The sequence below is a fragment of the Entamoeba invadens genome, assembly GCF_000330505.1.
Source record: "Entamoeba invadens IP1 unplaced genomic scaffold scaff_1105074725183, whole genome shotgun sequence".
NCBI classification, from domain to species: domain Eukaryota; phylum Evosea; order Mastigamoebida; family Endamoebidae; genus Entamoeba; species Entamoeba invadens.
Window position 1 is genome coordinate 1,173,504 of NW_004443692.1, and position 25,784 is coordinate 1,199,287.

Genomic DNA, 25,784 nt, shown 5'->3' on the forward strand with positions numbered 1-25,784 from the left:
ATATAAACTGTATGCCAAAGTCGGTACTTTACCAATTATTAGTGGAAACCCTTTTATAATAAATTCCCGTTTTTTAAAGTTTTTTGTTGTTTTCATTTATAATTTCCATTTGAAAAAAAGAAAAAACAGTACCGACTTTTTAACCCTCAAAACCAATACAGTTATAAATTTCAATTAAAATTTCGGGATTTTAACAAAAAATTAGAACAAACTTGTCCGATTTTCTGAGACTGTTATTCAGTCTTTTTCACTGTTGAGATTCTCAAAAAATCGGCATTTTTGCCTTTTGGTAATGGACGAGTAGTTTGAATGGGTGAGATAACCGTATTTTACCTCTCACATTACGACTCTCCCCCACTTCAAAATACACAATAAATCGTTCTAACTTGTTGTTATTTTATGGTTGTCTCTTTAAAAAAAACAAACTTTGAAACACTACACATATTAAATGGTTATTTTTATTTTCAATAATCTTTTCTTTGTGTTGTAAGTGTTAATGAAATTGAAAGATTTTTATTATTTGTTGGATCATTAACATTTAGTTTTGAAAAGAGAAAAAGTCGGTTTTACTCACGGCAAAAACAACCATATGGTCAAGCAAAATTTTTGAAGAAGTAAGTTATTTGATATTTTCCTTGTTATTTTTTATTTAATTTTTTAGCTTGGTCTAAATTCAAGGTTCAGTCAAGTTTGTTTTTTAAAAAATAAGAGGGAAAAAAATAAGCAAAAAAACGATGTCAAACAAAATGAAAAATATTTGGAATCATTTACTTCAAAAAGTCGGGTCCTTTCGGTACCGACTTTTGAAAAACAGTTTATAATCATATAAATATAATTTAAAAAATGATTTGAGAAGATATAATTGGGACGGTATTTTTTCATTTTATTTTTTAATAATAATTATATTAGATTTATATGGTTTATTTTTTGAATATCTTTTACATAATAAATGGTATTTTGAATAGTTATTTAACTAAATATTTAGGTCAGCGACTTTTAAGACCACTGAAAAGTCGGCGATTTTCAAAGGGACTATAAAGTCGCCGAACAGCTATTAGAATATGTTTTTTGTAGTCTAATAAGTCAAATGAAGATATTAGACTTTTCCAAAATTAATCCAAATTATTGAATTAAAACACATGTGATTGTAATAATTATAAAAATTAATAAGAAACTTAAGGCGATCACAGTGAATTTGATAATCATCATGAAGTGTGAAAATCACTATGAAAATAAATAATCACAGTGAATTTTGAACTCTATTTATATGGTGATGATTTTAAAAATATAACAAAGAAAAAAATTAATTTTACTATACACGATGATGATTTTTAATAATAACTATATTTTTTACTAATTAAGAAACAAACATATTTTTATTTATTAAATTAATTATATATAGTATATATAATCAAAATATATTTATTATTTTGCAATCGAAAGATTATTTCTTATTTTAAAAAAATAAAGAAATAAAAATAATTATTTTTACAAATATATATAAAAACCGCAATTGAGTTGTGTGAAGGGGGAATTTGTATTTATTGATGGAAAAGCGTTTCCGTTGATCTTGCGGAGACTTTGGATACATCTCCGTAGCTAGTTAGTTACAATTAACACAACAATGAAAGTCCTCCGCTATTTTTTATTAAAACTTTTTTGTTAAAAAAAACGTGAAAAAATTTGAAATAGTATATTCAATCGTAAATAATCTATAATACAAAATCATCATCTATAAATAAAATGTGCATTTTTCATCATCTAAATATAGAACAATTAACATAAAAAAAGAAAAAAAAACACATTGTGCTAATAATTTGTATTATTATATATAATATCGTAATAGTACACCATTCATAATCATTTATTATATCATTTAAATTATTGATTATAACGTGTTTTTCACATTTATCGATTGTAACACCAACAATAAAAAAACGAATAGTCAATAACAATGTTTGATTGTTATCACAATTTGTTGTTTTTGCTATTCATCATAAATTGATTGTTAAAATATTTGATGTAACTGAATTATTATTGTTCGACATTTTATTATAAAATATCATATAAACAAGTGACAGAGCTTGAAACAATGATATAACATCAATACATTAACGGTTTTAACATTTTTTAATGTGAATTATTATTGAATAATAGTAAAAATATTTATTGATATTTTAAACTAAATTTGAACAAGAATTTGTGTTGTTCAAATTAAATATCAGTTTATTAATTGTAAAAATTGATATTTATTTACAAATCCTTGAATTAACAATCATTTTATCAAAAATTACAATATACAAAAATAATACATATATTCCAATTATGAATAAACATTCAAAATAAGTTTTATATACTTTTAAATGAAACCGAATTAAATCGATATGAAAAATCACTTTAATGTTAGTATTGTAATATAACAAGCTTAAATATTCATTTTCTTGATTGAAATAACACGAGAATGATATAAACATAAATTACAAGCAATATAAATTTGATTAAAAATTTAAATTTATCTTATTTTTTGTTATTAATGTTTACGAACAAATACAAAAAACTTTCAATGAATTTGTGAATTATCAGAATTGTTTATTAAAAAAACAAACATAACCTATCTTTAACATTATAGTTTGAAATACAAATACAACACCTTTGAAAACTGTTTTAATATTGTTTTAATTTTGAACAAATACATGTATGTATTGTGTATTAAAAAAAATAATGTCAATTAAACACAATAAACATACTATCAAAAAATAACAAATTTATCAATAATTGGGTACTTTTGACAATTCATATTAAAGTATGTTTATCTGTAAACAATTGATTATTTAACAAATAAATTTAAATATGGTTAAGTGTTAACTGTATCACGCGTGTCAAGTTTCTTCAAAATAAGTTTACGTTTATTGATCAAATTACAAATGTTGTAATAATTTAAATGATATAATAAACTATTATGAATGGTGTACTATTACGATATTATATATAATAATACAAATTATTAGCACAATGTGTTTTTTTTTCTTTTTTTATGTTAATTGTTCTATATTTAGATGATGAAAAATGCACATTTTATTTATAGATGATGATTTTGTATTATAGATTATTTACGATTGAATATACTATTTCAAATTTTTTCACGTTTTTTTTAACAAAAAAGTTTTAATAAAAAATAGCGGAGGACTTTCATTGTTGTGTTAATTGTAACTAACTAGCTACGGAGATGTATCCAAAGTCTCCGCAAGATCAACGGAAACGCTTTTCCATCAATAAATACAAATTCCCCCTTCACACAACTCAATTGCGGTTTTTATATTTATTTGTAAAAATAATTATTTGAACTATATAATTTAGTAAATATATTAAACTTTTTATTAAAAAAATAACAATAATTATTTTTTTAACAGAAAACGTTAAGAAACTGATTCAAAATATAAAATATTATTTTGCAATTATTTTGTTTTTTATATTTGGAGCAAAGTATGTTGTATTTTTATAAGGTTAAAAATTATTTTCTAAATTTTTCATTTTTAATAATAATCGTTCTATATTTATTTCCTGAGTAAAAAAGCCAAAATAATCAACATAAATAGATTCACCGTGATCGCCTTTAGATTAAACCAAAAAAATGGAATTTTATAGAAATATTAATTGAACGAAACGAAGCTCAGTTTGATGAACTAAATATTTAATTATTGAATGATCGTTCTATTCTTCTGCACTTTCGCATTATCACAATACACATGCACAACCGCAGAAACACTTGATTTCCCAACAGCATCGGTCGACATTGCTTTTGGAACATCAACGCCAGAGTCAATTATTGACACAGATTATGTCAAAAAAACAGTGAAAGGTAAGTATTTTAAAATCACTACTGACGTTTCAAAAGCGATATTTCTCAGGGTCTCAACATGTAAAGCGACAACAACAATCCCCACTGAAATTTATATATTTCAACAGTGTGCAAACGACATAGCATCAAAGAAAATCGCAGTCTCTGGTATCGATGATGTCTGTGCGTCTCACAAAGACTTTCCAATTCTCAACACATATCTTCAGCCAGCTCAAACACTATACATCTTCGTCAAATTAGAAGAAAACAATGAGGTTGGCACTGTTTCAATGTTTACTCAAGAAAGTTTGTTATAATATATTATACTAATATAAAAAAATAAACTAATAATATAGTTAATACCGACAATAGTAATAGAGAGTGTGACACCGCTCGAATAGTCTCTGCACTACCATACACAGACGACGCCGTGTTGTTTTCAACTGGAATACAAGACGAAATACAACCGGTCTGCTTTGTTCAAAGGACATTTTCTCGGTGGTACAAAATCACTGGAGATGGTAAGGCAGTTGTAGCACACACGTGTAATTACTACACCAACTTTGATTCTCGACTCTCTGTTGTGGAAGACGTCAAATTAATAAATGGGAAGTGTAATGATGCAGATTGTAAGGTCTTTGCAGACGATGGATGTGGGACCGAAAAGAAGTCAACTATCATAGCTTTTAACACAGTAGCCAATAAAGTGTATTATATTGGCGTGTCTAGTGTACTAAAGGCTGAAGGACAGTTCCAAATAACTATTGAACACTTGGATACATCTATTCCAGCTGTATGTACTGCTGCATTACCAATAAAGAACATCCCATTTTCAAAGTCGGTGACCCTTGGGGTTAATTGGCCAACAACTAAATCTGTTTGTTTAGGGCCGGGTGCTGATGTCAGAGGTGTATACCTCACATTCACTGCTTCACATGAAAGTGAATATGTTTTCTCATCATGCAAATCGCTAGATAAAGACATGGAGACCATTGGGGTTGGTGTTGAGTTTATATCAAATTGTGATAAAGAAGAGTGTGCGATGGACAATGTGACATATGGAGAATGTGGTGATAACAATTATCTTGTTAAAAGTATGAAGAAAGGGGAGACAGTGACATTACTCACATTTTGTCAAGACTCTACATGTACATTATCTCTTAATGTATATGACAAAGGTGTGTCGCACAGCACATGTGAGAATGCGTTGACATTGTCTGTGTCATCAACATTCAATGATTTTGCTGTAATGAATACCACACAACTTTCGTATCATGGGTGTGACTCTGTAATTAAGTATGATAAAGGGTTATGGTATCGGCTCATTCACGTTACCGAGGGACAATCCGAGGCATTTACTATCTATGCAACAGACTACTATCATTACGCAGTTGGATACATCGAATTATCAAGAGGGTGTATGCAAATTCAATGTGATGGCGTTTTCCAAGGAGCGTCTACTTTCTTACTGACTTTTGATAAAAAGGAGCAATATATCTTTGTATATGGAGATGGAGAACAACAAGTGCTTCAAATTTCGATAATCAAAAAGGAAGAAGACGCATATCATAAATGTAGTAGTCCTTTACAAGTGATGTTACCTTACACTGCAGTACATACATTCGACTTAACCGCTTCTCATTTGATCTGTACAAACACAAATGCACTCTCGTCATTCTATAAATTTGACTTAGCGGATGATGCACATGTTTTGTTGTCTACATGTTATGCTAATACATTAATAGATACTGCTATGGAATTAACTAAAGGTTGCTTTGAAACTCCAGACACGAGTGAATGTCTTTATTCTTGTAAAGCCGGATTGTTATGTCAAAACAATGACGCTGAGATGGACGTCGACTTACAAGCAGATAAAGACTACATCTTAAATGTATACAGCGAGAGCCCATTGTCCACAATTTCTCAACAGTACCGTATCACTATCATCTCGGATACCCCAGCGCCAGAGTCGCGATGTGACCAACCAATCAGAATTAATGAAACACAACCACATGTGACATTACAAATATATAATCAATACAGTCATGACTCTAATTTTGGTACTTATGGCAACTTACGTGGAAATTACTATTCCATTCAAACAAGTGTGGCTAAAGACGTAGAGGTGAAGACGTGTTCATCAAGCACAACAACAAATTCCGTCATTATCAAAATGTTGAATTGTAGTGTTACTTCAGATGGAGTAAAGTACACCAGTTTCCCTGATAACATCATTGACGTTCAAAAGAGCTCTATAAAGAAGTGTGACAAATTTGGAACGTATATGTTATTCACAACAGAGCCTAATGAACCATTGCTAATATTCGTTGGTGGTGAAAACTTCATAGAGAATGGCTTTATTAATGTCGATATCACTCTAAGTGATTTAGAACAATCGATATCGTCGCATCAAAGTGGAGACGATGATGATGGTCTTAATGGCGGTCAAATATTTGGTATTGTCGTAGGCGTACTTATTGGTGTAGCCCTTGTAGTAGCATTTGTTGTGATTTTAGTCTTCGTCGTCGTTTACTTCGTAAGAAGAAACAAGAACTACGGGACAATCGAGTAATTCACAACTTGACTCATACTAACTATGTCTTTCTGTGTTTCATCAAGTTGTGATACTTTTATTATAAATATAGTATAACCAAACTAGAATACTACTGTTAATAAGCTTATTAGAAATAACTATAAATAACTCTTGAGCACAGAAACCATTATTTAACATAATAAACTATTAAAAGAACTATTAAAAAGCAGTCAATGGAAATCAAAGAGAATGGAGACAAGCTTGTGAAAGATGGGCTCTGTATTGGAAGTTTGTTATTGCCTCACACAGCAAAGTATGTCTAATATTAAGAGATCACACCTGCAATGCAAAGGAGTTTAATACCTCCACCTTCTGTTGAATGCTTACTTAACAGACAAAAAAGACAACAAGAAAAAGACCAACAAACAAAGGAATACATCCAACGAGTCGTTGATGAAAATGTTGAAGAGAAACTAAAATCAAAAAATTACTATTCAACAGAAATCGAAAAATTTAAGGTTTGTATGAAACATTCCGAACATTCAAATATTAAATTATAGAGAATACAAGAAAACAAAAAACCTCAACCTCCAAAGTCCGTCCCTGACAAGCTACGAACGGAGAAAAAGCCTCGAAAAAACAAATCGTTTCTTTAACTATATTTATTAACAAAAATACTATTGATTTGTATATTCTCTTTATATAAAATAATTAATTATAATTAATCTATAATACAAACCACACTGTGTACAACTATACTCAATAGTAATATTTACTATAATAAATAACATCGTTCATTCCACCCAACACAGTGTAAATCTTATACCTTGCCTACTCACGGTATACGTCGCACACAGCTTGTCTTTTCTTTCGTCGTCTTTGATAATCCACCCATACTCATTTGGTCTTTGCTGTAATGTGAAGTCAAGAGCAAAGAATAAAGGAAGGCCCCTCTCAACATTCACACTATTTTGGAAGACAGCCACATCCCTGTGTCTGAGAAGACCATCTGCAAATACCCCAATATCATATTGAGGTATTCGCAACTCCAAATCGTGGAAAGCAAAGTACTCTCTCTCAAACTCTTTGAAACCGTCCAACACAGAGAACAATTTTTTACTTGAAGGTGTTTCTTTGTCTGCCAAAGACACAAGTAAGTCACATGGTTGGACCTCAGACTTTTGGTTCTGCAAAATGGAAGTCACACAACCTTCAACTCGACGAGAAAAATAATTCTCGCACCATAGTGTTGGGTTGAAGAGTTCATTTTTTCGTGTTAGTAGAAGTGGAGTAGTTTGTGTCACCGTGTATATAAGGTCGAGGAAATACTGTTCGACCGAGACATTTTCCAATAGAACCAAACACTTTTCCAACTCTTTATCGATGTCGCAGTAAGACTTATTTAAAGTCGTTTTGTGCAATTGGTCGATGTATTGATATGTTATCTCCATCTGTTCACATGGAAAAACAATCCGCTGGTAAAAAGGAAACGGGTGTATTGCGTTGTATTGAGTTATTTTAATATTATACCACTCAATGAAGTCTTCATAACTCGTGTTAGTGTTGCTTTTAATATTAAAATAGAACACAACGTCTTTAGTAAAAGTGTAGGCGTAGTCGTATGACTCTTTCCCATCAGAAACACCGACTTCTGGGAGATCAGTAAATTGAAAGTTCTTCTTGACACGAAGTAAGTAATTGATAGTGCAAAGAAGTTTGTAGATGTATGGATGGTCTTTGTTTGGTAAAGAACCACATCTCAGAATATGATTACCGGCAACAAGTTCTCTGACAAATGATACAAATGTCCGATAACAGTTTCGATGCTTGAAAAGGGTGTCTTGTCGACGAATTACATATTGACAGTACAATGAAAACAACGAATTTGGAAGAACCATGTCATCCACTTCGATGCTCTTCATATTACACTCCTCTCGCATAAAATCAACTAAACTGAATTTGGTGTGAAACCGATGATGCAGCATCATCGTTTGAATGTGAAGACTCTCCGCCTCTTCTAACATACTCCGCATATTTAAAAGTCTTGAATAATAAAAGAGTACTTTCACACCAAAACACTTCGCAGTGACTTCCCAACGAGCTTCTTGTGTCCACAAATAGTTGTGGAGATCATCGACTCGCGTTTGAAGATACACAAAGTCAAAATACGGCGTTCCATCATTGTAAGTCGTTTGTGTCATTTTGATTTGGGGGTGTCCTATATAGTACCGATGGTATGTCGTATACTGACAATATTCAAAATCTGCAAACAATAAATTGGCAATGGCACTTTCGTTCAGTAATTCGTGCTTGCGCGGCACAACATCGGACGAATACTTTTTGTTATTTGGTCCGACCCCAATCATCTTTGTACCATACTCGACAAATATAATATCAAGTGGATGTGCCTGTTTACACGCCGAAAGGACTAGTCTACCAACATCATCAGATGGATTTCCTCTCACGTGCACCAAGTAGTACCCCGCAACCCCCAAACTTTCGTTGTAGTCGTTCTCAAATGAAAATGATATCTCGCAACGAAGCTGCCGATCTTGAAAAATTATTTCATTCTTCTGTTTTTCAAAGTCGTTTCTGAGTCGTTCGTATGGCGTCCGCAATGAATTGTCTATAAAATCCCGTCCGACTCCCTCCATCTCGCTGGCTTCTCTCTTTTTTAGTTGTTTTATTAATTATTGCATACTATTCTGTAAATTATTTAAATATAATATCAATACTATTAAATATTAACTTACATATACACTCACTTCATGTTGCCAATATCTCTGAAGTATCCCTTGAAAAGGTCTCTCGCGTAGTCTTGCATGAACCTCGGCTTCTTTCTGTGAATGATGAAATTGTCGAAACAGTCTGGATGATGGATGTGGACTTTCTGTCCTGTTAGTCTGTAGTATTTATATATTAAAAACCCTAATGCGGTGTCGTCCAAAGAGGAAGGTGGTTGGTGGTGATAGTTATACTCATTTCCAATGAAATGTGCGATATCACTTGAGTAGAGTTCGATCACCCCACTTACAAAGGGGTAATACAGTGAATGAAAAGCCAATTTGTCGAAGTATCGATCTGATGGATCTTTATGAGGAGGGTGTCTAAGGACTTTTCCAAAGACGACATTCTGTGGGATTAATGGAGTTAAATAGTTAGCAAGGACTTCGATATTAATATAGTCTTCGTCGTCTATAACAGCATAGAATTTATAGTCTGGATATCGAGTAACACCATCTTCAAACATTTTAATGTTTTTGTGATAGATAGTATCCCACCCTTCTTTGAAGCCAGGTAGATGTATAAAACTTATGTCTCCATACGTCTCATTCATGCGAAGTAAACTCTCCCGTTTCCTTTCTTCTTCTACAGTCTCCTCTACAAAGTAAAAGAGACACTTCATGTGATACACCCGTTGTAACTCAACATCACACCACGTCCGTCGAATACCTTCAATATAACTGAGTCGATCAATCGACACACGAACCATTAGCAACGACAATTTCGGGGGATACATTGTCTTCACCGGGAGAATCTGGCGGACTCTAATGACATCACTTGCTTGTTCATCGTAGTCTAGTGGGTAGTCAACTTCACGCATTTCATACCCACTAACTATCTGTGAACTAATAAGAAATAATACTATTATTAAATACTTCATAACGAAGTAGTCTGTGTCTATGAATCAATTGAGTTGCTTTTATAGCACGCGGTTGAGTTTCGTTTTGCTTTTGCATCGACTTTTCTCCATCCCTTTGTATATTCTATACATCAAACTTAATTATAATATAATTCATAATTATATAATAGTATAAGTATCATTATATTATACTCTTATAGTTATAATTCTATATCTCTACTATTTCCAGCAGGACACGTCACAACAATAATACAATTACTTTTTCGCTGCGTTCCCATCGATCTCGAGGAGCTTTCGCAATTTGAAGCTCTCGAAGATTTGAGTTTTGACAAATTTCTTCATAAAAGCCAAGTCATCGCCGGACCAAAAGGCAAGATAGCTATCAGCCAAAAAGGTTGAGATGTTATCCTTCCCTGTTTCTTCATATACATTCTTCAAACAGAAATAAGGGAAAGGTTCGACGATGTTATTCATTGCTTTGTTAATTGCGTGGACTATATCATTTGTCGCGTCCATTTCTCGTGCTATTAAAGTTGTCATTGGGATTTTTTGTTTAGCGTTTCTCTTCGGTGCGCGCTTTAATATATCTTGAATGCGTTCTATGACCCATCCGGCAGCATCGGGGAATAAACACTTTTCGTCGCAAATGAATTTGTTGTTATCGAAGTCTGCGATGAAGGTGTATTGCTTCTCGAGTGGTGTTTTTGGCGGAATTTGTGTGAGGCCGATTAAGACTGGAGTTGGTGACTCAAGGACTGTATACAACTCTTCACACAACTCGGAGATGACAGGACTTTCATATTTGAATGGAAAAATGACGGACAAGAGAAAAAAGATGGCAGACGACTTGATGTATTGGTCTTGGCTGATTATTAATATCTTATATTCCAACAGAAAGCAGCTCAGTAATCTCAAGATGTCAAATGCGTTGAATTTTGTGAATAACGTCAAGAGGAAAATCTCGCCAAAATGAGCATAGATATGGTCCGCGTCTAGATCGTAAATCGTTTCGGTTACTTCACGTGGAAAGACAAATCTCAGGGGAGATTTTGAGTAGAAAAGTGAAGAGTATGATATTTAAGGAGGTAATCTACCATCTCAGATACTGAAGGAGAGTATAAAGACGGTTCTAACTCCGAGAGTATCGACGCAGGAGTTAAAACAAACGAGTTCAACTCCGGTTGAAGCAATAACGCTTCCAAAAAGTGAATATGAGAGACAAAGTATGGCACTTGTGTAAGTAAGACGTAACACACTTCGTCGGTTTCATACTCTTTTGAGTTGACCAATATGAATCGTCTCTTTCTAAGCCCGACGGCAAACATCTCTCCATCTTTTCCGTTGAATACAAACGAAAACACATTTTTGTAATCCATATGATCGCTGATTGTCTTTTGCCCTTCTTCCGCAACACTTCTCTCCTTCTGTTTAATGAATTTCATTCGATTCACACCATTTGGGAAACAGAATTCTTGGAGGAGGTGATAAGAAAACCCTTCGATCCTATAACTCAGAGACTTACGTTGAAATAGAACAAATGTTGTTGTAATTTAATTTAATTTGAGAGTTAAAAAACAAACTGAGTGGTTGGGTATTGAAAGAGGATGGTACTTTTTGTTTTGGCAAACCTCTTTTTATATCCACACTGCTGGTAAATACCCACCTCAGCAGCATCCGATCCGACAATCACAAATTGATCAAAATATGGTTTCGTTGCGTCAAACACTGGTGAGAAAAGTCTCAATGACTTCACAATGTCTCTATTCGTCCGTTCGTCCTCAAAGTACTTCTCAAGGTTTTTCACACTCACGTTTGACATAACACGTGTTTTCCCAGTTGGCGACCATTTTTTTGTTATTTGGCTGAATTTCGTTTCGAAAAGAAAATCATTTAATAATTCATTTTACCATTCGTTTTTAACACAAGTTATGATACCCCAATCGCCCGATTGCAACTGATATTTCCTCGCGTTTTCAAGTTGAATCAAGATAAAGAGGTCTTTTCCAAAGAATCCAAGAAATTCAATTTGTCGTTTTTTTAAAATGTATAACGGCAGTTTCTACACCCCATCACCATTCGAAATGCTTGAGGTGAGGAAAAGTGTCTCATCCACTTTTTTGTGACAAAATCAACTTCAAATAGAACTTCAAAATTGGTTATATTATTATACCGGTATAATAAGAATATTTCTTTATATATATTATTAATAGCTATTATGAAAAGAATAAATGAATAAAAACAAAAGAGTGAATTTAGACAACTTGGGACTGTGCTGGTTTCTTCTTTCCTTTTGTGTTTACAGCTGTTGGGACATTAGGGAAAACACCACCGTTGATGATCGTAACATCCTTAAGTAAGTCGTTCAACTCAAGATCGGAACGAACGGCCAATTGAATATGTCGTGGGGTGATTCGAGTCTTTCCAAAGTCTTTAGCTTGTCCGCCCGCAAGTTCCAAAACTTCTGCAACAAGATATTCAATGACAGCAGTCAAATAGACAGACGCCATTTTGTTGATATGTTCTCCATATCGGCCTTTCTTCAATGCCGCATGAATTCTAGCAACGGGAAATTGAAGGCCGGCTTTCTTCGAAAGGGTATTCTTCTTCCCTTCCTCGTCGACCTTCTTAGTTTTCTTCTCCGTCGACTTTCGTGGCTTTTTCTCGACTTTTTCTTTCTTGGCCTTCTTGACCTCCTCCGCAGCTTTCTTGTCGGTGGCTTTGACTTCTTTCACTTCTTCCTTAACAATCTCCTTGTCTGCCATACGTCGAACTTTTGACCTTTCAAGTTCTCTATTGACTTTAAGTCTCCGTGTTTTTCTCTTTTTAGCTTGGCTTAACCCTAAATAGCGTCGTTCAAGTTTACAGATGAGCGTGTTGTGCTAGAACGCCGGTTTTACCTGAAAATTCAGATTCGCCCCGTCCGTTTTGTAGTTTATCCGTCCATTATTAACTCATATGGTAAATCTTATCATTTCACGTTGAGAATAAAGAATAACCCTTGAATTTATGTACATTTTCTATAAATACATTTCGGCATTGAGAACTATCTTTTCCCAGTTGATAGTTTTTGTATGGCAGTTTTTTACCCCGAAATAAGAAATTGTTGACAAAATTGTTTTTCAATAATTACAAAATGTAAAATACTATAATACTATATTCAAAACTATTAAAAAAGTCACAAATCAGAAATTTTTTTTTGTTTCATTATTATATTTATTATTATATAGTATAATATATGAGATAGTTATTAAATTGTATAATAGTACTTAATATTATTTTATCGCAAGATACTGGTTTATATTGAAGTTGTTGTACTTCTTCATCACATCCCTTTCGATAAAAGAGACGCCGAGCCCTCTGCTGAATATTTCGATAACAACGGTTACATCAGGGTCTTTTAAGTTCACCTTCCACTTTTTAGGCATCATGTCAGCCACCACTTTAATCACTTCTGTTCTTTCGAAAGTTGAGTTGATTCGACAGGAATAGCTGATCCCAAATGTGTTGTATTTGTTTTCAATTTCTTTGTCCTTGTCCAATAGATACTGCACTGCTCCGGTTAACTTTTCCATGGAAGACGCCATCACCACGCGTTGTAATGGAACAATCCGTTGAGTCTCTTTCACAACAACACCATCCTTTTTAGCCCCTTCAAAGAGTAAAGAAACTGCATGGACAGCCTCGCAGGGTACTTCTGTGAACAGTAAACAGTCCACTCCAGTTGCCATTATAATAGTCTTGCACTTAATCTCAGCGATTTCCTTTTTAAGCTCCTCGTCTATGTTGGTTGGTGTTGTTGTTTCCACTTTCTTGTCTGTTTGTTCCTCGTCGGTAAGATACCGTGTGATCAAATCGTTTACTTCTTTCTTCGAACCACGGTCTCTCTTCAAAGAATGACTAATGAGAAGCCCACTCTTGTCGTTGTAGTGCTGTTGCATCTCATTAATCTCCTTCATCTCGAAGTATCTCTTCTTAACGCGTTTCCCTTTATTTTCTGCCATTCCGCACAGAGTGAAGATTGATAGATTGGTAATGAAGTCATTTTTGATTCTTTACTATTTCAATAACATTTTAACTATTAATTTGTTATTAAATACCACAAAAAAAGAACTGTCAAATAACCACATCACTTGTCGGAATGGACATAAAGAAGGAACAACACTTTCAGAAAGAACTCGTTGATTGCGAAACCGAACTTGCGGACATTCAGAAAATGCTCAACAGCCATCAAACCGATTTGGACGGTATGCGAAAGCCCGCTGACGCTCCCAGGCCTGGCGGTCGTGCCTTACGTCCTCTTCTCACAATTGGTGTGAAGCGTCCGCTTTCACAAAGCCAAATATAGACACTTTAACATATTTCTTGTTTATAGTTTTATTTAGTATTTCAAAACCATAATTTCAAACTAAATAGAATAATAATTTAAATAATAAAAAACAATAAAAAAACCAAAGAAAATGAATTATTGGGCTTGTTCAGTTGGGATCTTCATGACCAACTTCTTTCCAGTGATGTTGGTGTACATATCCAAGCAGTCCTCTACTGTTGTCTCGAAGTGAGAAGTAGCGTCGTATGAACGAGTGATGAACACACCGTCCTTTTTCGGGTCATTGATTGGTTCAAAAGAGTCTGAGACGTCGATGAATTTCTGTTCGATTGGTTGTAACAAGTTCAAGCCGACCTCGACTTCCTTTTCTGGGTTAGCAGTCTCAACAGTAGTTCCGACAATAGCAATCCATTTTCCTTTCGGGCAGACTTGGTTGTTTCCAGACAAGACTGAGATATAGATATCAGACTTTCTTCCAACTTGCGCTTGTGGCATAATGATTTGGCATGACTCCGCATTGTCTGTGTTGTTAACTGGATGGTTCAAGATACAAATAGCTCTCACCACTTGGCCAACCTTTTTAACTTTGTCTGGGAAGTATGATGGGTCAGCAATAACGTTCGAGCACTTCGCAGTCTCGCCACTCGCAAACTTGACGCCAGTGACATGTCCGTTTGTATCAAAAACAATTTCTTGTATCTTAGCTCTGAGCATGTATGTTCCTCCGTACAACGCCGACATTCTCGCAAATGCTTGTGGCAACTCTCCAAGTCCATATTCAGGATAGATGTATGGAGACTTTTGGAATCTCGAAAGTGACTCAAAGTACAACACAATCTTCTTCACACATTCAATTGCTGGCTTCTCGAGGTATGAGTCTTCCCTGTACAACGCAACAGCATGTCCAACAAACTCGACAGTAGCTGTGTCGAGTTTGAATTCCTTGAACAATTGTGCCATAGTCATCGTCTTCAAATTTCTTCCCTTATGAGTCTCAGGCTTATTCTCGTCGTAGTTTTGCAAGTATTCCAAGAAGCCTTTGAATCTTCCCTTCTCGAAAAATCCAAGCAATGGAGTCGAGACGGTTTCAGCAACAGTCGCTGGGATCTTGTATACCTTTCCTTTAGTGTAGACATATGATCCATGAATAGCTCTGAATTGGAGGTAGTGATGAACGTTGCAGTGAAGAAGTAAGTTGACCATTTCACCAGATGACATAATGAACTTAGGGATGACATCAACGTTGTAGTCTCTTGGTCTTCCAAGAGACGCGGGGGGTTCGGTCTTATTGGCAAAGTCGTCGAAAAGTTGTTTAAGGTTCAACGAAGCTGAAGCGCCACCGTAGTAGTCATTTCTATCCAAGTGGAAGACTTTCTTTCCGTCAACTGAAAGCAGTCCGGACAAGATGCACTCTTTGAGTCCGGTAGCAAGCACGATAGTATCATAGGTATCATCCATTCTTGTGAGGTTTCTGGTTTTTTAAGTTCATTCTTATGTTTTTTGCTTGGCAATTTCAAGATTAAAAAATGAGAAACTTCGGTGAATCTTGTCATTCTTAGAGGCGATCTCACATATATATTTTTAAAAGTTCTTTTTGAGTTGTGAGGTTTCTCATGGTGGGATTCTGGGATTTGGTCGAAGGAAAGATTTTTTTTCTTGAATTGTTGTTTATTTTTGGTAATGGGTGGTGATATATGCCGTTCTTTCCACATCTGAGAAAAAAATCCTCATCAAATTGAATAACTAAAGCTTTTAATAAAGAAACCAAACAAACCCAATAAAAGAAAAAAATAAAATGTTTTTGTTTTTTTATAATTCCTGAAGAAAAAACGAAATTTTTAGATTTTTTTGATGCAAGAAGTTCGTGTCTCTTCACTTTTGGACACTTCAGTGAATTACGAAACACTTTCGGCTTCAAAAAACGGACAGAACATCTCATATTTAGATCAAGGGACACTCCACATCATATCGACAAAATCAAAGGACGAATTTACAATTCCTCAAGTCTCTCAATCTCAATTTGTCAAGATGCTTGACGCCGAAAATTTGATCTACACAACTGGGAAATCAGTGTATTTTGTCGACCTTCTCAATAAGCAGAAGACACTGTTATTTGCAAATGACGAGTGTTCCGCCATTTATTTGCACGCTTTTAAAGATGGATTTATCATTGTGTCTGTGTCGAACAACACGACTGACTTTGCTTATTACACATCACAATTCAAATCCGTTCAAATACAAAATTTGAAATCTTCCGTTGTGTCGTTTTCGTCCAATTTGAATGACGTGTTACTTCTTCTGAACAATAAAACAGTTGTGGTTATTAGACATTCAATTCCAAGAGTGAAACGTATTAAGTTGCCGGAGACACTTCCAAATAAAGTGTGGAAATCAGTTGCGATGAATTGCGAATACACCGTCGTGGCAATTACTGAAACAAAAATTCCCTCATTACCGGGGTATGAGACAGAAATCCATATCACCACTCTCTTGCAAGCAAGTGAGAATGTAACTGAGGTGATGGACTTAGTGACAATTTCTAACACGTTTCAAACGATTAGGATCCCAAAGGTGTTTAGCATTTTGGCAATTCAATGTGTGGGGCAATGGGTTGTGTTTCTTGTTCAGAGCAATGCAATGCGAGTGATTGTGTATGACACGAAAACGAAGGAAACGTTTGAAAGCAGAGAGGGGAAAAACGTGGCTTTGATTCAAAATGTTATTCCCGAATATGTCATTGACGGAAATGTGTATTTCATGATTAAAGGAAAGACATTCCCCGAAGTCGTCGTTTCAATGATGTTGAGTGGGTTTAACGAATTGGCAAATAACGTTTTGCAGTATAACGGAAAGGAAGACGACGTCAGTTTTATTCGAATGGAGTTGGCAATTCAAGAAGGAAGGGCCGACGCGTTGAAAGAAGTTATTGACTCCCTGAAGACTGAAGAATATATTCCCGCCTTAAAGGTGTTACAACAATTTCTTGCCTCCGTTTCGAGGAAAGAAAGAACGCTGTTTGTGAATGGGCGTTTTGCAAAGCAGTTTCAACTCTTATTTCAAAAGACGTTGCACGCACTTGGGAGGAAGGAGGTTATTACGTTTGAAGAACAGTACGACGATTGTGTCGATTTGCGTAAAGAAATTGAACGACTTGAAAAGATCAGAGAGAAAAAGGAATATATCGACAGGATTGAACAGACAAGACAGAAATACAAAGTTTTCGACCAGTTCACTGAAGAGTCAAGAAAGGAAATTCACGCGACACTTGAGTTGGTGTCAGTTGGTGGGTTGAGCAACAAAATCAATTACATGAACGAAAAAGACAAACTGAGTTTTGGGAACATTAGAGATTTTAAGGAAGACGAGTTGAAAGAAATGGTATGGAAATACGTCTACTTTTATTGTAAAAACAAACAAATGAACGAAGCGTATAAATTACTGATGAAAACCGGAATTGCAGACGTCATCGAAGTCATGAAAGTGTTGTGCACGAAAAGCGTCGATGTTGAGATGCGAAGAAACTTATACGAATTATTGGAACCGAGTGACATTGTCAATTTAATGAAAAAAATAGACAACTGTCCAGAAAGGCCTGAAAGGCATTTCCAGCTCATTTTGAACGACCCCGACTATTCTTATTTACACTCCGACTTGACGCAACAAAACGCGGAGAAGTATGGTATTCGTCTTGGGTTTTCGACAAAATATGACAATGGAGAAATTTATATTGGAACGGCAAAACAGATGCAAATTTCTTTGGAAATGATGAAATTGCTGGAACCAGTGGAACAAGACTTCATTTGTCTTGAGTTGGGACAGAAAATCAACAGTGGAAATGACTGGAATTATTTTTTGTTCTATGCTGCTCATGGAAAAGTGAAAGAAGGAGTTGAGTGGATGAATGAACACAAAGACATGAATTCCACTGAAATTGCGAAAGTCAGAAAGATCAGTAGAAACTCTACAATGGAATTTAGTTCGGTTATTTCTCATATCATTGACAAAGAGGTCAAAGAATCGTTTTTGGGTATTGACTTGATGAGAGATAATTTGTACACCCCCTATTTTGATGTTTTCTACAAGAATAAAACAGCAAAGTGCCCATTCCATTGGATGGATGTGTATAAATGCATCGACGATGTTGATTTGGCATTATTGGTGAACACATTTGAGTATCACGTGTTCCCAATTCAAGAATTTGACAAAACAAAATTGCTCAATTCTCTTCCAAAGCAATTTCCATCGAAAAAACTTCTTGTCGAACTCTTCACCAATTTGTCGGATCAAAAGCCGGTTGGGATCGAAAAGACAGAGGAAATCAATTACAAAACAAGGCTTGGAGATTGCAGACTGTTTGAATTGTATGAATTTGTTCTCTCAAAAAAGCACTTTGTTGGCAATAACAGACTTCTTCCTTACATTCCTCGAATGGACACGATGTTCTACACGTTAAACACAAAGTACTATGTTGAGAATGGACAGGCAGTGCATTGTATGATGACAAACACAACGAAAGAAGAGATTGAAAAGATAGGCCGAGAGTGCACACAAACAGACCAACTGTCCACAATTTGTTTTATGTCGAATTTCTTCAAAAATCCAACAATGAAACTCGAAGTTCTTCTTCACGAACTTTTGAAAGATAAAATTGACGAAATTAAAAAGAACCCGATCATGCATAATTACGTCTGTGACGACGCTTTGTGCTTCAAAATGGCACGCTTTGAATTTAAGGCACAAGAGTTTATCATCAACTCCCTTTGTGACAGAATCAAAGAGAGCCCAAAATTTGATGTGACATGGAATTTGTTACCATTTTTGTGCTCACGATGGCAAATGCCCATTCCATCAGTTCCATTCGAGAAGTTGGCGGCTGCTGGTAATATGTTGGGGATGATCGAGTTTTCTGATCATCATCGTGTCAGCAAAGAAGAGCTTTTGAGCTACAAATGGGGCGATAACACGATATCGGTTCACGGGAAGCATTTCATTGAAGTAATAAATGATGCCAAAGAGAGAGGCATCAGCGAATTTTTGCAACTTTCTGTTCCATCGACAAATTTCCTCAATTTTGTCTTTATGCCGGTTTGTTTGCAATCGTTGGTGTACACTCTCGAGAGTTTGTTAAACATTGCACACAAGAAGGATGCCCCATTTGAGCGAATACGAACCATTTTGCTGGATACTTGTGTTGAGTCTGTTGAAACCCTTTACTTTGTTTACAAATTGTTTGACTCAAAAAGTCCGTTATTTGAATTCCTCCAAATTCTTGTTGATGTACAAAACGGGTTTGAGCCAAGTACAAAGAACTTGATTGCCACAATCAAAGACAAAACACACAAGTATGGAACACAACCATGGGCTCTTATGACCATCGAAATGATGATGGATAAAATGATTGAGTACTATGAAACGAATTCGCCGTATCGGATGGAACTAATTTTCAACGCAGCAAGTGAGTTAACTTTGGTCGAAGAAATTAAACAACGGATTGGGCAATACGAAGCCACCAAACACATTTCATTTGCGTATTCCCTCAATTTGCTTGTATCGACTCCTTCGAAACAGTTGGTACAACTGTTGTGCCAGAAGAAATTGTTTGAACAAGCGTACGACTTTGTGAAACAATTTGATATGGGGATGTTCTCCTATGTCGTTTTTTGTGAGGCAGACCTGTTGAACAAAGACTGGGACAAAATTGATGCGCTGTTTGTGTCGAAGAAAGTTGTTGCAAACGATGTTGTTGATTACTATGGAACGAAGTACAACGAACTTGTCAAAGAGAAGTGCGTTGATGGCAACAACCGAGTGTTCAGCAAAAAGGTGAAAATTGTACTCCAACACAAAATGGATTGGTTAAGACAGTCAAAAGCGACTCTACAAGACGAAGATGAACTCAAACGACTCATTGCAATTTTCGACCAATGTGAGAAAGAAAATGTCCCACCAGAATCAATTTTGACACCAACGGAAGATATTTTGATTGACATCATTAACATGGGCAACATCACAATTTCAAGGAAAATATCGGAGACCATCCAAATTGAAGAAGCAACACAATTTGAGGAAGTTGTCAAGTTTGTTGGCAAGAATGAATCGTATGAAATACCTCTTGCGGATGGGTTGGCTCATTTAAGTGAATTCCAAACAAAAATGCCGAGAATAGCGAAGGGAATTGAGCTGTTCAAAATTCGATACATGATGATTTACAAGTATTCTGAAGACAAAATGGTGTATTTCCCGATGATCGACTCGACGTTCATGTTTTTCGAGAATCGAACGATGTTGGTTGACGAAGCAGTTTCAATCAGAGTTTTATCAAAGTTCTCGATGCGATTGAAAGACTGGGAAGCTGTTTTTGATGATGCGCGAACGTACATTAGGAGCGAGAAGATCCCAGACGAGGAAGTTCTTCCAATTTTGTCGTCGCGGTTTGTTGACATAGGTACGGGTGTTCAGCCAGTTGTGTTAACTGGTTGGCAGATATCCACGTTAAAGAAATTTGTCAGCATCATACAGGAGCCGGAAAAACTTGTTGAATCGTTGATGAATGCGATTGACGACAACAACATTAAATTGGTGAACGAAGTTATTCAGTGCTCGTATTGTGCTTCCAACATTTCGAATTCGTCGAAGATGATCAACAGAATGCTGACGTTTTTCAATGAACACGTGAAGAAAATGCAACAGTCACAAAATCTTCCGTATTTAATCGATTTGATAGTGAAAACCAATACATTTGAAGACTTTGTCATTCCAACAACAAACGGACCAAAGTCTGCGATATGGTTATATCTAAGACTGATATTTGAGGAGAACAAAGACTACAAAAAACTGATGGTCAAAACACATGAAGACGACACGTTCTTATTCCAGATGCACTTCAATATGGATTTGCAAATTTGTTTTGATACAATGGAAGAAGCAGTAACCTATTGCCACTTGGACAACATGTGTTCTGATATGTTTGGATATTTGGGGGATTTCCAGTCGGGCGGAGAGTACTTCTGGAAGAAAGGGGAGTCTGCGTTGTTGAGCATTTCTTCGAAGCTCCAGACGGGATTTTTCAAGAACCCATCGGAGGGTGTTGTGTATCTACTTACAGCCGCGAGATACTATAACGATGCATTGTCATTTTTCACAATGGACCAAGACTCTTTGTGGGCTAACAGATGTTACCTCAAGTCTGTGTTGGCGCTCACACAGATTGTTTATGACAACGTCCAACTCATTGGCTTGGGAACGTCCGAAGCCAAAAAGCAGATGTTATACTTCAGACTGTTTGATGATGCTTGGCTCTTTGCAAAGGTGTATAATATTGGTGAGGAAGCGAAAGATTGGGCGCAAGCGTTGGGTGTACAGTGCATTTTCAACAACAACATAGAATATTTCAATGAGTGGTCACAGACATACAAGATGGACATGGCTTGTTTGGATAATATGAAAACGTACGTCGTTGAGAACTCGACATTCATGAGAAAGAAGGAATTGATGTTGAACTACGACAACTTCAAAGAGCTTTGTTTCAAGACTTGGATTGATCTTGAAATGCATACAGACAAATTTGTAAAAAATTGTTACATCAGTCCAGCAGTCAAGAAGCGGATTTTCAACACCAAGTTGAACTTTACTTTCTAGTGCCTTTTAAACGTAAAATATGGCTTTGTGAAATTATGGTACATGCACAATATAATAATAGTTTGCGTATTCAACAGATGGTAGTTTGAATTACTTTTATAGTACTTAGATACTAAATTATAATAATAAAAGTGTTAGCAGATATAGAACAGTCTATCGCTTAAAAAATAAAAATGGAACTCGAATTAGTCACAGAAAGATGGCTGATTCAGATGCTCTGAAAGTTTGCCTTGTTGGCAATACGTCTGTTGGAAAGACTTGTATCGTTAACAGACTTGTCAAAGGAGTGTTCAACAACAGCGAGAAGCCGACTATCGGTTCAAACTTTGTAACCACTTGTATCACCGTCGATGGAAAACCTTTCAGACTTGCCATTTGGGTTTGTTTTCTTTTTTTCATTCGGTTGATCAAGTGACTCAATATGACTAACACACAGGACACAGTTTGTTGGACATTTTCTATTTGTTTAATTCTTTTTATTATTAACCACCCGTTGATAGTTTATGAACCAATATAAGAAACTGTATTGAATGTTATAGTACTGAAAATTTAGGCTGGACAAGAGAAATACCGTTCAATGGTATCAATGTATTATAGAGGGAGTGTGGGCGCCCTCATTGTTTACGACGTAACTCAAACCCAGAGTTTCCAAGATGTTAAGATGTGGTATGACGAGCTGACTAATACCGAAAAAGAAGTCCAAGTCATTATTGTGGGGAACAAATGCGATTTGCCAGAAAGATCTGTCTCCACGGAAGACGGACAAAGAATTGCTTCGGACTTGCATTGTCTTTTTTGTGAAGTGTCGGCCTTGACTGGTCAGTGTTTGTTTCTTCAGAGTCGGGAGATATGGTTTTATCTAAAATTATAATATACAAATATAGTTAAATTATAATAACTATTAGCAATTAATGAATGCTTTGTGAAACTTGCCAAAAACATAAAAGTCCCAGACGCAGGCCCACAATACGGGATCAACCCAGCACAACCTGCTAAACAGCAGCAAGACGGGTGCTGCTAAACCACTGTTTTTGTTCGCTTTCTTTTTTACGAACTATACTTTTAGTTAAATTATAATAAAATCGATTATAGATGAAACAAAAGATACATCCCGACATTTTGGAGTATTTGAAGAGAATGAAAGAATAATTAATAAAAGTATAATTAATAAAAAGAAATAAATCAATAATAGAAAGAGCAGATAGAGAACCCTAGAACTGAATAGAGTGAACGGACACAAATGGCTCCAAGAATCACATACATCCGTAAACACTCGTACAACACAAGATCGAACAGAATTCACATCGTGAAAACAGCTGGGAGCAAGATGACCGTTCAGCACGTCATGAAGAGAGCGTCTGGTCCACACTGCAGCGAATGTGGCGCCGAGCTCCAAGGGATTGATCACGTCAGATCTCACATGTACAGATGGATGCCACATTTCAAGAGATCCGTTACAAGAGCTTATGGTGGAAACAAATGCGCTAAGTGCGTTCAAAAAGCCATTTTGAGATCTTTCCTTATCTCAGAACACAACCTCTTCAAGGCCGCTGCTCTTAAGGATATGAAGGAAAAAGCTTTGAAAGCAAAGGAAGACAAGAAGAAATCTTCAAAGGTTGCCAAAAAGAATTAAATGACCGTGTTGAGCTGTGTTTTTTGAACCTTTTTCAAACCCTTCTTCATTTTTCTTTACCAACAAACTTTTCAAATTTAAGAAGTCTTCTTTTCTTCCTAGAAAATTTGATAATGCAAATATTATAAAATTTTGTATAAATGAAACGATGAATTATAAATGTCTCATTTACTTCTTAGCTGGTTCTTGGGTTTTTTGAGGAGCTTTGACATCCTTGACATCTTTCTTAGCGGGAGCGGTTTGGGCTGCAGCCTTGACAGCCTTCTTTTCGAAGGACTTAGAGAGTTTTTTCATCGATTTTCTGAGTGGTTTTTTGATTGCTTTTTTTGCTTCTTTTGATGCTTCTTTACGAGATTTGACGATAGCAAGGTATTTGTGTTCGAGTCTTCTGATGAGACCATCGATAGCTGATCTGCATTCAGTTTTGATGTCTTTTGATTCTACGCCATCAGCTGTTGCTTCTTCGAGTCTCTTGACGATTTTCTTGTAGTATTTGTTGTATGCGTGTTTTGCTGCTTTTTTGAATTTGTGTTGTGACTTCAAAATGTCACCACCTTTCTTGTCAACACCACGTGCTGCTTCTTCTGCTGCAATTTCTGATGCCATCTTTGCATATTTATGGGCATATGCACCAATTACTTTCAGTAATTTCTCTTGATTAACATCTACTTCTCTATCAAGATGAAGTGTATTTTCAAGTCCAATTCGTTTCTCAATTCTTGCTTTTCTAACAAATCTATCTCTTTCTGGTGAAGCTACCTTATCTGCCATTCTTCTCATGCGTCGTAACACAGCTCTCTTTTGTTCTCTCAATTGTCCTAACAATTTCTGAAGCTTCCCAACTTTTTGCTCAAGTGTAAATCTGTCTTTCATCGATACTGCTATCTTCATATCTCTGTACATTATATCTAACATATTCAACATCTTTCTCTCTTTACTCTCTAACTGAAGAAGTTGCTTCTCATTTCTCTTGTTCGCTAACTTGATCTTTTTAAAACGCTTCAACATCGTTGATGTATGGATGTATGGGTTGAACAAGTCATCATCAGCCCGGACTAACAGTAACACTAGTGCTATCACTATCACTTTCATGCCGTTGTATAAAATGCTTTTGAAGTTCCCTTTTAAAGTTTTTCTTTGATTTTTATTATGTTCAGTTTTGCATTGAATTTACTTATATTTTCAGGATAATCAATTAATATTGTTTTTACTTTTTTAATTTCTGTTTTTTTTAATTATTTTTGTGTTATTTATGATAGTTATTAATATATACAATACATTATAATAAAAATTTAAATTTTTAATTGTTTTTTTCGATGATATCTATTTTCGCCCCAAAGTGAATTTTTATTATAGTTTTCTTATAACAACAGAGGATCAATATTAACGAAAGAATTTTAAAAAATTTGTTTTTTTTTACTTAGAATTCCTTTTTATCCACAAATCTCAAATCTGTTTCAAAAAAACTGCAAAAACTTTCAATCAAAAAGCTGGAGAGACAAAGTCATCATACTGTGATGATGTAAATTCACCTTTTTTACTGTTGTAGTCATAGTAATACAATTTCAGCTCTTCGTCTATTTGCGATGGGATGATCCCTTTGAAAGGAAATCTGCACGACACGGCTCTTCTACTATGGTCTTCTTCAAGGTAATTAAACAACTTTTCTTTCAGCCCCTTGAGTACTTTTGGAACCAAATAAAAGCTTATGCAATTACACCCATAGAACGAGAAATCCTCTTTGAGGAAGTTGTCAACATAAAAGTGTGCCAAAGTCTCTACACCTTTCTCCTTTGCTTCCAAGTTACATTGTTTCACCAAATCTTCACAAATATCGATACCAACTCCCTCACATTTTACTTGACTAATAGCTTCAAATACAAATCTGCCATCCCCACACCCAACATCTATTATTTTGTCGCTTTGAGTCACGTTCAACAATTTGACAACCCCACGTACCGTACTTGGTGTTGAAGTGACAAAAGGAACTATTTGATCTTTCACTGCATCGGGCTCATTCGCAAACGGCATCCAGTCATCTTCCGCCATAGTTGTATGCTTTTTCTTTTTTATAAACAATTAAAACTCTATCCCGTCCACTTGCGATAATTTCATTATTTACTTTAATAATCAAAATTGTCAATATTTTCATCACATTTAAACCCTTTTTTT

General features: G+C 35.3%; 11 protein-coding genes across 11 annotated transcripts; 4 read left to right on the forward strand and 7 right to left on the reverse strand.

Moving 5' to 3' along the window:
• Window positions 1-3,702: 3,702 nt before the first annotated feature.
• Window positions 3,703-6,410, forward strand: EIN_187300 (hypothetical protein; the record flags this gene model as incomplete). The annotated part of the gene is made up of 2 exons (XM_004260986.1): window positions 3,703-4,144; window positions 4,195-6,410. 2 exons carry the CDS (start codon window positions 3,703-3,705, stop codon window positions 6,408-6,410), a joined length of 2,658 nt encoding a protein of 885 aa, XP_004261034.1.
• Window positions 6,411-7,165: 755 nt separating this feature from the next.
• On the reverse strand, window positions 7,166-9,025 carry EIN_187310 (hypothetical protein; the record flags this gene model as incomplete). Its single annotated transcript, XM_004260987.1, has 1 exon — window positions 7,166-9,025. The coding sequence occupies one exon, from the start codon at window positions 9,023-9,025 to the stop codon at window positions 7,166-7,168; it is 1,860 nt and encodes a 619-aa protein (XP_004261035.1).
• A 107-nt stretch (window positions 9,026-9,132) lies between these two features.
• EIN_187320 (beta-1,3-N-acetylglucosaminyltransferase, putative) lies at window positions 9,133-9,975 on the reverse strand (the record flags this gene model as incomplete). Its single annotated transcript, XM_004260988.1, has 1 exon — window positions 9,133-9,975. The coding sequence occupies one exon, from the start codon at window positions 9,973-9,975 to the stop codon at window positions 9,133-9,135; it is 843 nt and encodes a 280-aa protein (XP_004261036.1).
• Window positions 9,976-10,269: 294 nt separating this feature from the next.
• Window positions 10,270-11,833, reverse strand: EIN_187330 (hypothetical protein; the record flags this gene model as incomplete). Its single annotated transcript, XM_004260989.1, has 3 exons — window positions 10,270-10,879; window positions 11,182-11,517; window positions 11,595-11,833. The coding sequence occupies 3 exons, from the start codon at window positions 11,831-11,833 to the stop codon at window positions 10,270-10,272; spliced, it is 1,185 nt and encodes a 394-aa protein (XP_004261037.1).
• A 433-nt stretch (window positions 11,834-12,266) lies between these two features.
• EIN_187340 (histone H2a, putative) lies at window positions 12,267-14,015 on the reverse strand (the record flags this gene model as incomplete). The annotated part of the gene is made up of 2 exons (XM_004260990.1): window positions 12,267-12,893; window positions 13,362-14,015. The coding sequence occupies 2 exons, from the start codon at window positions 14,013-14,015 to the stop codon at window positions 12,267-12,269; spliced, it is 1,281 nt and encodes a 426-aa protein (XP_004261038.1).
• Window positions 14,016-14,476: 461 nt separating this feature from the next.
• On the reverse strand, window positions 14,477-15,799 carry EIN_187350 (Rab GDP dissociation inhibitor alpha, putative; the record flags this gene model as incomplete). Its single annotated transcript, XM_004260991.1, has 1 exon — window positions 14,477-15,799. One exon carries the CDS (start codon window positions 15,797-15,799, stop codon window positions 14,477-14,479), a length of 1,323 nt encoding a protein of 440 aa, XP_004261039.1.
• A 393-nt stretch (window positions 15,800-16,192) lies between these two features.
• Window positions 16,193-21,979, forward strand: EIN_187360 (hypothetical protein; the record flags this gene model as incomplete). The annotated part of the gene is made up of 1 exon (XM_004260992.1): window positions 16,193-21,979. One exon carries the CDS (start codon window positions 16,193-16,195, stop codon window positions 21,977-21,979), a length of 5,787 nt encoding a protein of 1,928 aa, XP_004261040.1.
• Window positions 21,980-22,178: 199 nt separating this feature from the next.
• Window positions 22,179-23,000, forward strand: EIN_187370 (RAB, putative; the record flags this gene model as incomplete). Its single annotated transcript, XM_004260993.1, has 3 exons — window positions 22,179-22,358; window positions 22,533-22,803; window positions 22,885-23,000. The coding sequence occupies 3 exons, from the start codon at window positions 22,179-22,181 to the stop codon at window positions 22,998-23,000; spliced, it is 567 nt and encodes a 188-aa protein (XP_004261041.1).
• A 219-nt stretch (window positions 23,001-23,219) lies between these two features.
• EIN_187380 (60S ribosomal protein L34-B, putative) lies at window positions 23,220-23,612 on the forward strand (the record flags this gene model as incomplete). Its single annotated transcript, XM_004260994.1, has 1 exon — window positions 23,220-23,612. One exon carries the CDS (start codon window positions 23,220-23,222, stop codon window positions 23,610-23,612), a length of 393 nt encoding a protein of 130 aa, XP_004261042.1.
• Window positions 23,613-23,780: 168 nt separating this feature from the next.
• EIN_187390 (hypothetical protein) lies at window positions 23,781-24,704 on the reverse strand (the record flags this gene model as incomplete). The annotated part of the gene is made up of 1 exon (XM_004260995.1): window positions 23,781-24,704. One exon carries the CDS (start codon window positions 24,702-24,704, stop codon window positions 23,781-23,783), a length of 924 nt encoding a protein of 307 aa, XP_004261043.1.
• A 390-nt stretch (window positions 24,705-25,094) lies between these two features.
• Window positions 25,095-25,661, reverse strand: EIN_187400 (hypothetical protein; the record flags this gene model as incomplete). Its single annotated transcript, XM_004260996.1, has 1 exon — window positions 25,095-25,661. The coding sequence occupies one exon, from the start codon at window positions 25,659-25,661 to the stop codon at window positions 25,095-25,097; it is 567 nt and encodes a 188-aa protein (XP_004261044.1).
• Between the last annotated feature and the right edge of the window lie 123 nt (window positions 25,662-25,784).